The sequence below is a fragment of the Ctenopharyngodon idella genome, chromosome 15 (assembly GCF_019924925.1).
Source record: "Ctenopharyngodon idella isolate HZGC_01 chromosome 15, HZGC01, whole genome shotgun sequence".
Lineage (NCBI taxonomy): Eukaryota > Metazoa > Chordata > Actinopteri > Cypriniformes > Xenocyprididae > Ctenopharyngodon > Ctenopharyngodon idella.
Window position 1 is genome coordinate 31,279,422 of NC_067234.1, and position 11,513 is coordinate 31,290,934.

General features: G+C 39.7%; 1 protein-coding gene across 2 annotated transcripts; it reads right to left on the reverse strand.

Moving 5' to 3' along the window:
* Positions 1 to 5,162: 5,162 nt before the first annotated feature.
* On the reverse strand, positions 5,163 to 11,023 carry sptssb (serine palmitoyltransferase, small subunit B). Of its 2 annotated transcripts, none has more exons than XM_051861605.1 (2): positions 10,793 to 11,023; positions 5,163 to 7,560 (listed from the first exon to the last, which is right to left on the reverse strand). In XM_051861605.1, exon 2 carries the CDS (start codon positions 7,530 to 7,532, stop codon positions 7,284 to 7,286), a length of 249 nt encoding a protein of 82 aa, XP_051717565.1. In that variant the 5' UTR covers positions 7,533 to 7,560; positions 10,793 to 11,023; the 3' UTR covers positions 5,163 to 7,283. The 2 variants fall into 2 exon arrangements, with proteins under 2 accessions (XP_051717565.1, XP_051717564.1); XM_051861604.1 differs by having other exon boundaries at positions 5,163 to 7,563.
* Positions 11,024 to 11,513: the final 490 nt, after the last annotated feature.

Consider the following 11,513-nt stretch of genomic DNA (forward strand, 5'->3'; position numbering starts at 1 on the left):
GCTGCCAGGGTGGAGCAGGCAGAGTGGGTGGCCAGTGTGAAGCAGGTGGGCAGAGTGGAGCAGGCAGAGTGGGCGGCCAGGGTGGAGCAGGCGAACAGGGTGGAGCAGGTGACCAGGGCAGAGCAGGCGGCCAGGGTGGAGCAGGCAGAGTGGGCTGCCAGGGTGGAGCAGGCAGAGTGGGTGGCCAGTGTGAAGCAAGTGGCCAGGGCGAAGCAGGCAGAGCAGGTGGCCAGGGTGGAGCAGGTGACCAGGGCAGAGCAGGCAGAGTAGGAGGCCAGGGTGGAGCAGGCAGAGCAGGCGAACAGGGTGGAGCAGGGGGAGCCACTACTGGGGAGCCAACGAGGCTGGAGAACTTAGAATGGCCTCACTGGCTGAAACAATATTCAGTAATGGCCTCTGTGGTCATAACAGGGCATGAAGGGAGTTCAGGGACGATCTCCTTGGTCATTTCCGGGCAAACAGAAATTTCAGAGTCGGCCTCCGTGGCCATAACATAGCTGTCAGGTAACAGTGAGTTCAGAAACTGTCTTCGTAGCCGTAACAGAGGCGTCAGGGGAAACAGTTCAGAGGAGAATGCCGCCGCCGCCTTGGGAGCTTGGGAGAAACAGGCGAGGTGTGTGCAGCCCAAACACAAAATGGCAACTGCCATCACAGGGAGTGCAAGGGAGCGCTGAACTAGGGATGCCAACTGCTCGTGCTGACATCAGCAGTGGATCCGCCACACTAGACATCAGTCTTGAACGCCTTGTGCCTGCCATTGTAGCTTCAGGTGCGGGGGACGTGCTTTAATAAAGCAAAGAAAAAGTTCAGGAGAGAGTAGAAGGAGAGCAGCAGTATGCAAACTGAGCAGCAGCTGCTGTTAGTTTGGCCGATTGGTCAGGAGTTATTTAAAAAAGTAGCTTAAATTATACTCACCTTGTAACCATGTTTTTATTTTACTCTAGCCCGGTGGAGACTGAGACACAGCCAAGAGACACAAAGGAGCAACTGTGTCTAAAGTGCTAGAAAAGAGAGAGTCCACAGTTTCTGTTGCAACATCAAGTTGCACTCCCCTGTTGACATTAGGAAACTGGTGACATCAAAGGGATGCCCTGGGCCACATAACGTGCAAAACAAGCCACAGGAAAGACTAGACTCTATAGGATTGAATTCTCTCCCTTTAAACAATGGACAAACTTCTGTGTACATTCACCCGTGTTCTGTGTTCACTGCTTTGTGTTTGTTTCTGTTCTTGTGACCTAGTTTTCAAGTCTGTGTCTTTCTCATGCAGGCCACCTGTTGCTAATTAATTAGCTCATCAGTTCCCTCATTTGTTCTAGTTTATATATTCGCTGTTTGGTTCAGTTCTTTGTCTGGTCTCGTCGTTGTTAGTGGATGTGTTTGCGTGTTCTCCTTGTGTTTCTAGGACAACCCAAGTTGTTATCAGCGCTCCGTTCAGAAGCCTGCATCTCTGATGGTATGGGGTTGCATGAGCGCGTGTGGCATGTGCAGCTTACACATCTGGAAAGGCACCATCAATGCTGAAAGGTATATCCAAGTTCTAGAACAACATATGCTCCCATCCAGACGTCGTCTCTTTCAGGGAAGACCTTGCATTTGCCAACATGACAATGCCAGACCACATACTGCATCAATTACAACATCATGGCTGCGTAGAAGAAGGATTCGGGTACTGAAATGGCCAGCCTGCAGTCCAGATCTTTCACCCATAGAAAACATTTAGCGCATCATAAAGAGGAAGATGCGACAAAGAAGACCTAAGACAGTTGAGCAACTAGAAGCCTGTATTAGACAAGAATGGGACAACATTCCTATTCCTAAACTTGAGCAACTTGTCTCCTCAGTCCCCAGACGTTTGCAGACTGTTATAAAAAGAAGAGGGGATGCCACACAGTGGTAAACATGGCCTTGTCCCAACTTTTTTGAGATGTGTTGACGCCATGAAATTTAAAATCAACTTATTTTTCCCTTAAAATGATACATTTTCTCAGTTTAAACATTTGATGTCATCTATGTTGTATTCTGAATAAAATATTGAAATTTGAAACTTCCACATCATTGCATTCCTTTTTTATTCACAATTTGTACAGTGTCCCAACTCTTTTGGAATCGGGTTTGTAGTTCATCAATTATGAAATGAGTTGAATTCAACCAACAGCTCTTCAGAAGCCAATAGTGTCATTACTCAGCTCGAGTCAGTTCAATGTTGGTTAAAGTCAGTTCAGTGTTGATGCTGAAAAATTTGTTAATTATGAAACAAAGTCGAATCAGCAATAAAGCAGCTCATAATAAGCAGTAGTTTAATAATTTAGCTCAATTCAGTTCAAGTTTTTGCTGTCACAATGATAATGCAGTATTACTGAATATTATGTTTCTATTAAACTCCAACTAAGCAAGCCAAAAGTGACAGTGACAAGGAACCCAAACTCCATCAGGTGACAGAAATCCATCATCTCCATGTAGGGTACTCACATGGACCCTGCAAATGTAAGGACTGTCTCTGACTGCAGAAATTCCTGGGTTTTGCAAATTTCTATCTGTGAATCATTCACAATTACAGCCAGGTAGCAGCTCCTCTGATGGCCTAAACCTCCACCTAGTCCAATTCTTGCTGGTCTGCAGCCACCCAGGCTGCTTTCGAAAAGTTAAAGTCCCGTTTTATCTCTGCCCCTATCGTTGCTATACCTGATATGGTTTGGCAGTTCATGGTGGAGATGTATGTCTGAGAATCGCCTCATGATTATAAGTTACATCCCTGTGCTTATTGTCATTGTTTGTCTCCTGCAGAGCGGAATTATGATGATTTGCAATCAGGAGCTGCTGGCAGTGTGGTTGGTTTTGTGCCAATGGGTCTGTTTTATGTTCCTGGGTCAGTCGGTCCACCCTGCAGTCCTTCGATGGGGCCATTCCTCCAGACTGACCTGTCATCTGGGACCCCCCATGGGACCCCAGTCTCATTTCTGGAGGAAAATCTGACTGTAGATTGGTGCTAGTCTGGTCCAATGACTGACCTCCTATAAGCCCTCTTATAGGAGGCTGAGTATGCTAAGAAATCCCTGTCGGTGTTGGTGACCAGGCTGTCTTTATACATGTGCGACCTTTGCAAGCAGCTATCACTCTGTAGCCCAAGACTGGTCACCCACTGAAGCTTAACAGGGTTGAGCCTGGTCAGTAGCTGGACAGGAGACCTCCTGGGAAAACTAGGTTGCTGCTGGAAGAGGTGTTAGTGAGGCTCACCCTGTGATCTGTGTGGGTTCTAACACCTCGGTATAGTGATGAGGACACTATACTGTTAAAAAAAAGCACCGCCCTTCAGATGAGATGTTAAACCGAGGTCCTGACTCTCTGTGGTCATTAAAAATCCCAGGATGTCCTTTGGAAAAACTTGTCCACTGCCAAATCCTCCTAATGATCCCCATATACTGATTAGCTTCCTCTCCACCAATCAGCTGGTGTGTGGTGGGCGTTCTGGCACAAAATGGCTGCCGTCGCATCATCGACCCTGTTTACACCTGGTATTAAGATGCATTTTGGTTCATTGGATCACATGTGGACAATGCTATATACAGGTGTAAACGGGGTGTAAAAAGTTTTGAGCTTGCCCATTTTAAACCACTTCCAGAGCTTCCGGATTGTTTTCATAGTGGAAACGCTCATGTGGTTGAATGTTTGAAGATGAAAAACATACCAATCACAATGTTCTTCAGCATTCCTTATTTCTAACACACACTTACAGTGCTCGGTCGGTCTTGCGGCTGTCAGAGCAGAAACGAAAGTTGATTCTCTCTGTATGTTTTTCTGTTATCTCCAGACGCATTCATATGTAAATTGTGCAAGCTTATTTTGTCCATTAGATTGAAAGAGCTAAAAAAAACCCCACACGTTTACCCGCCTATAGACCCTCCCCTTGAAGAAATTAGGACAGAAGCGGTTGAAAGTGGACAAAAGAGACAGATTAAAACACCATGTGCCATTATCACAAATCTGGTTTTGCTTTTGTCATTTTGGGCTTTAAAGTGTAGACCGATGTGAAAACATGTAAGCATTTAAGCCATCTACAACATAACAAAATATGAAAAAATGAAAGCGGTCTGAATGCACTGTATGTCCACAGCTCAGTGAGAAAGAATATTCAGCAAACATAGACTGTTCTCTGTATTATTTCATTAGTCATTTAACAATGTGAAGCCTAGAACAAACACTATTATCATGGATAACAATATAGGCTGTTAATGTTTCCCTCCTGAGGGATGTGGCAGCGCCCACCGTCTCCACCTGATTCATCAGCGACTATATAAATTGCAATAAAAAATGCTGAGTGAGATGCCAGCCAGCATAATCGGATAGATCCAGTCATAAGGTCATAAAGTCATAAGCAACACATGCAATGTTCTGGTTGCTAATCTTGTGTTGAGGGCTGAAATCGTCATTTAACAATTCACTAAAATAGTCTTTCAGTCTTGTTCAGGTCAATTTATTTGTATAGCACTTTTAACAACACTGTTTCAAAGCAGATTTACATAAATTTATATTGTTAATGTATATAATATCTCAACGGCAAACACTGAGCAGTTTGGAGCTGGGCGATAGGATAGTTTTACATTTGATGACGATTTGCTATTAGTATATTTTGCTTTATGTATATGTATACGTGCAAAGTTGGATATACGTATAATTGTTGTTAAAGTTAGTAGTTCATTTTGCAGTGATAATGCATTATAATGTACATTATGAATACCTTTTGTAATGCATTATCCATAAAGGCTTTAAGTAAACTGTTATATATATATATATATATATATATATATATATATATATATATATATGATATTTGCTAATTCACAACGTGAAGATCTCTCTGCAAAAATAAAAGTGTGTGCCTTGGAGAGAGTTCAGATCCGGCTGTCAGGTGTGCTGGAGTCTTTAGAAAGCCAGGTGGGAAAACCGGATTGTTGGAGCGATAATAGATAAGCCTTCTGGGCACCCATAACTTTAGACTTGGAAAACCAGTTTGGCTGCTTCCATGCTTTACTATTTTAAACATATATAAACAAATGCCCCCTTTTTTTTAGTTGAAATCAGTCTTACATCATTTTCAAAATATCTTTTTGAGGCCAAGGAAGTTTTACATCCTGAAAGTATTACAGAAAATGGGACAGATATTTTGTGAAGTTTGTTTATTCCTGAAAAATACATACTGATATAAAACGTGTCACTCAACACTACTTGCCACTGTGTCATTATTCCAGAGACATGTTATGACATCACATTGACACAATACAGTTAAGAATATAAAAACATAACTAGTGAACATATAGTATCAAAATAAGACAAATCAATTAAAAATGTATTTTGGTAACTCCAGGCGTAATTTTTCTGTGCTAGATTTGAGGGTAAGTAGGTGGGATGAATTTAAACATAGTAATATGTGTTCAACAGAGCTGAGAGAACAACATTCTTATGTGTTGCTGAAAACATTAACCGCTCACACTTTATATTAAGGCCCCGTTTACACTAACGATCTCCATCTACACAACATGGCCAAAAACGCATGACTGGGCATGCGCATACAAGTGTAAACAGTTGCCTCTTGAGCATGTAGGCAACTGCAGTATTAAAAAAAATGCTGAATTTAAAGGGTTAGTTCACCCAAAAATGAAAATTCTGTCATTAATTACTCACCTTCATGTCGTTCTACACCCGTAAGACCTTTGTTCATCTTCAGAACACAAATTAATATATTTTTGATGAAATCAGATGGCTCAGTGAGGCCTCCATTGACAGCAAGATAATTAACACTTTCAGATGCCCAGAAAGCTACTAAAGACAGTTAAAACAGTTTATATGACTACAGTGGTTCAACCTTAATGTTATGAAACCACGAGAATAGTTTTTGTGTGCCAAAAAAAAATAAAAAAATAATGACTTTATTCAACAATATCTAGTGATGGGCAATTTCAAAACACTGCTTCATGAAGCTTCGAAGCTTTACGAATCTTTTGTTTCGAATCAGTGGTTCAGCATATAACCTGCATATACCTTGGAACGACATGAGGGTGAGTAATTAATGACAGAATTTTCATTTTTGTGTGAACTAACCCTTTATCTGCACAATGGCTGCTAAAAATGACACCAAAGACTGCAGTTCAGTCCCCATGTTATTGTTTACACGTTCGTCAAGGATACGTAGAGCGAACATTCTCAGTTTTGGTCAGTTTATCTACTGAAACGCAACCCCGGCGTAGTGTAAATGACAGGCGTAACCGTAGCAAAACTTGTGCGTTTTAAAACTAAAACGCACTAGTGTAAACGGGGCCTAAGTGTCTTTCACTACTATGTACTAACATTTAAATGGATCATCTCATATGTTGCGCTCATTTTTAAAATACCTGCATGAAATTACAGCTGTAATTAATTACATCTACTGTTGACCTTCCCTTACACCTTAACCCACCCTTAAACCTACCCATACCACCAAACATGTCCTAACCTTACCCGTATCCACCTTAATACCTGTTTTGCAATATATCAATACAATAAGCACAATTATTTTTTACGTCAGTACATAGTAGTTAAAGACACCTAATATAAACTGTAACTTATTAACCAAAAGTATTTAATAAATGATCGTTTAAGTGCCTATAAATGTGTGAATGCCGGTTATTCCAGACCTGCGGGGCACAGATTACATGCAAACATTAATGTGCATATCATGCATTTCTGCATCAGCAGCAGAGACTGTAGAAATGATGGAAGACAATCCCACCACCACCACCAGAACAAAGGTCTGATCAAGACCTTAGTCTGAGTGTACTAATGGCCTCCAATGATTCGTGATCAAGGGCATTTAAAAATAAACCTGCATATACCTTCATGTAGAGCAGTCACATTGCATAGGTGATTACAAAATTTTTATACAAAATATAAAATATGCAATAATGTTTTTTTTTTTTTTTTTTTTTTTTTTTGGGGGGGGCAAATAATCTCAGTCCAATCAGGGACTCCAAATATAGAGTCAACATGATTGCATAATCGCAAAGTAGGACCAAAATGTGTCCTCATGTGATGGGTGATATCATGCAAAACCTCAGTACTGGCAATCCATCCAAAACTTTGCATACATTATTCTCATGACAGGGCAGGAGTCCAGGAATCCGATACGGAAGACTTGAAGGCGTTGAACATGGCTTTAGCCAACACCTTCTCATTTCATCTGGCTTGTTTGTTCCTGAGTAGAAAAATAAACAAGAGTGACACAGCAGATCAATAAAAAGGTCTTTCCTTCATCTTTGGTTCATGAGGGCCACTGTGCTCTCCGGTTGCCCTCGCACCAGCTCAAAGAAGAACTCCAGCGCCAGCCTCACGTGAATAGGCACAAACACATAGGAGGTGTAAATGACCATGGCCACCATAGTAAAGAGGACCGTGTTGAAGATGGACTGTTCCCACGGCTCCAGCACATAGATGCCAGTGATGAGCAGGTACTGGTAGTACAACCAGCCCATATACTCTCTCATATTCTTCATATCCATGCGGAGGGCCACACAGCCACGCTATGAGCTGCTGGGGGAAGACAACAAGGTGAGGTGCTTCCTTACACACTGACGGAGCACAATGGACACACAACAATAGATCAAATGATGTGTGATAATGCTGGCTAGGAGTGCTAGTATGTGTCTTAAAGGGCCTATCAAATAACGCCACAGGAATTTATGGCTCCGCGGCGTTGGATTTGGTGACGTGTGTATTCCATTGTTTATTTCTGGGACTGTAATGTGATGCTATTGATAACAATTTCATCATGTGAAACTAAATAAACATGAATGATACACACTGGCGTTACTACCTCGGTGAATCTCAGGTCCAGTAATGACAACTGGGCAGACATGAGCATGAGATCTGTCAGATATGGGCCATTCTGCAGAATTGGTGCAAATTGTTGTCCCACAACCAAAAAACACATTTAAAAATCATTTTAGTATTCAAATTTTAGATGTTTACTAAGATCCTTCTATTATCTATTGAATCCAACAATAATATTTAAAATATCAGTAAGCTTATAAAATCATCATTTATTGGGTACTTTCAATTGGGAGGTGGCTGTCCCAAACCCTAACCCCTACATTTTTTTGAAAATGATATTGAAATTGATTTTTTTCATTGTTGTTTTTTAAAATATATTTTTGATTTTTTTAAAAAAAAAAAATATATATATATTTTATATTTCATTTTTAAATCATCAAACTTTATGCAAAAAAATGTGTCCCGCATGTTCATGTCTCTACCAAAACAGTCCATTGTCTGAGACTGATTTTAACCACACTTCTACATGTTTTGTTTTTGATTGTTCTCCCGTGGTAGAAATCGTGTTCCGGGGGGGGGGGAGAAATGGGAAAACGGGGGCACCGCAATGCGACTGCAAAGGGCACTTTCACTTTCGCGATCAAAGGGGCAGGGGGCAGCTGATTAGCATCTTTGAGCTTGGCTCAAAAGTAAATAAAATTGTCAGTACCGAAACAGTCAAGAACGAAAAGTGGTGAAGTTCCGGTTATGACATCATTGTTTTTGGGGGTTTTATTTGATAAAATTTTGTTTTTTTTTCTGTGTACAACTATTCAGAACTGTGCTAGCTAACCATGTGCTAAATAGCATCTTTGAGGTAGGCTCAAAAGTATCAAAAATTGTCACTACTGAAACAGTCACGACCGAATCGTGGTGAAGTTTCGGTTGTGACATCATTGCTTTTAGAGTGTTATTCGATAAAATTTAGTTTTTTTTTTTTTCTGTGTACAACTGTTCAGAACTGTGTTAGCTAACCATGTGCTGATTAGCATCTTTGAGCTAGACTCAAAAGTATCTAAAATTGTCACTACCGAAACCGAAACATGTCATCATTGTTTTGGTAGTGACAAAATAATCATTTAGTAACACATAATCATTTATTTGGAGCAAATAAACAAAATTTTAGTACAGTTATGCAAATCATTAGTATTTTAATACATTTTGGTATAAGCATTAAAATCCTGTAATGTGATGTGGTCATTACCAACAAATTACTGTCACTACCGAAAATGTGCCGCCACGACCGAAACATGGGATGTTTTATCAAAAATAAAGTTTATTGAATTATCAACTAAGATGTTATTATAGTGTTTGGATCAATGCATATTCAAACTAATGAATCCTTAACTTTGAAATCAGTATTATTAACTTTGCGTCTTTTACAAAGAAAGATTGGATTCAAAATACAACAAATCTCATAAATTACACTTGAAATATTGTTAAAATTGTAATTGTTATTGATTTACCTGTGAAAACTTTTTTAAAAAATAGCAAAAAAATATATATATTTACAAGGTAGGTGTAAACAAAATCTTAATAGGTCAATGTAACCCTTCTTATTAAATTATTTATTATTGTGTTTCATTAGTAGTGACAAATTTGAGGAGAGGAAAAATATTCCAAAACTTTCTGAAAATACAATATGAGAATTAACTGCACAATTACTAGAAATGTGTACCTTGGATATTATACAATTTCCATACATGAAAAAAAAAAAATTTGTAAGACGTTTCCAACTCTGAATTTGAACCAGTTCTGTAGAATGGCCCTTATATTATTTAAATCAGTGTTTTGTGTAACCATATTCAATTATCAGAAGTTTATTGTTCCCTGGCAGTATTCACATCAGGGGTCATCTGACCTCTGTAAGGGAAATTGTGTATGAAGAGAGTGCTATAGGATGAAACAAACCATGTATCAGTGTGCTGACTTATAATGTGAAGCTCAAGGCCAAGTAAAGGTGAAACTCCAACATGTGAAGCAGTAATGCCCTAAGGGAACAATCTGCAGCCGCTCAGGTGGAGCACGTCCCGCATACAGGTAAAAAACACAGCAGGAACACAGCTGCTCGCTCACTAACTCGTGTCAACAGCATGGAAAACATTTACACTCTTGCTCATAAAATGGAAAGTAATACAACAACTGGGTTGCATATATGGACTTAAAATGTTGTCATTATGGTAAATTATTAATCACATAAAAAGACTATATAGTAATGTCTCACTGTATAAAGTGAAAAATTACAAATAACGTCCATGATTTTTTTTTTTTTTTTTTTTTTTACTCAGATCTATTCAATCTTAAATAATAGATGTTAGCTGTTATGAAGCACATTAGGATACATGGTAAATCAATTTACAGGACTATATTCAGTATCCCTACAGGCATATTGAATATAGTGTGAAGCCAAGATGACACAAAGAAACCATAAACAAAACTGACATTCCTTAACAACAGTCATTTGATGAGAACAACAACACGAGACAGTAATGTCAACTTTAATGCCATATCCAGGCAACAGCAGAAACATTAAACATCATTTTAACCGGACCCTTTTGTTTCACTGGTTTTTACCAACAAAAAAAAAAACGCCTCTATGTGAACGCGCGCACGCGTGATAACAGTTCAAACGTGCACGAGAGGGAAATAGTCGCAACGTTATCCTGTTACGACTTATCTACGCCGTTATGAGATGTTTAAAGTTTAAACTTCTCTTTCAGACATGGTTAATCATTCTGTGTCATAGCTGTTGTTTTGACTTGTAGCAATAGTTGTAATAGTTAATAACGCGTAATAACAGCAGTAGTGTTGTTATCATTGCCATTAGAGTTATGTTTGATAATTGTTTTCAAAAGCTGGATCAGTGCGCGCTAAAATAAAACACTGCAGTCATTTAAAGCTTCAGTAAATATGTTGTCAGGTGTGATGAGAGTCATGTAAAGTCACTCACCTCGGCGGTAACGCTGCAGTGAGGAGTGTGTGTGATGGTGTGACTGTGTCGCTGCAAAGCTGCTCTGCCAGTTAAACACACGCACCACTCCCACTTATCGTATTTACTCTCACCTGTGTGTGTGAGAGAGAGAGAAAGAGAGAGTGAGGGAGTGTAAAGGACTAGAATGGCAAAAGAAAATATCAAACGTATTGTAATGCTGCTTGTCTTTTCCTAACATGTGCGCGCGCTCTCGCTCTCTCTCTCTCTCTCTCTCTCTCTGCGGTAATGGTGCTGTAGCCGCAGTACGGTACTCTGTGACGTCACCTGCCGCATGGATGTTTTACAGCAGTAGGGGCTTTATATTCTAGTAGTTATATTCTAGTCACTAAAAAGTCCCTAATGTTTATTAGCTTAATAAAACACTACTGAATTTTATGGAGTATTTCTGTACAATGGGATTAAGGATAGGGATGTTTTTACACATGGAGTTTTACGATTTTATTAATTAACATGACATTTCCTGGTCCAGCTAGAAATCACACTGTTACAAAAAACATACTAAGTTCAGAGCTTGTATATCTTCTCCCTCCATGATATTATCTAAATATCACTCCATAATTTCTGAAATCTTACAGCAGCATGCTCCTATTAAGACCAGAAGTGTCCCTTCTTCCCACTCTTCTCCTTGGTATACCCCTGAGCTCCGTATTCTTAAGGCTACTGGTAGACGGTTTGAGCG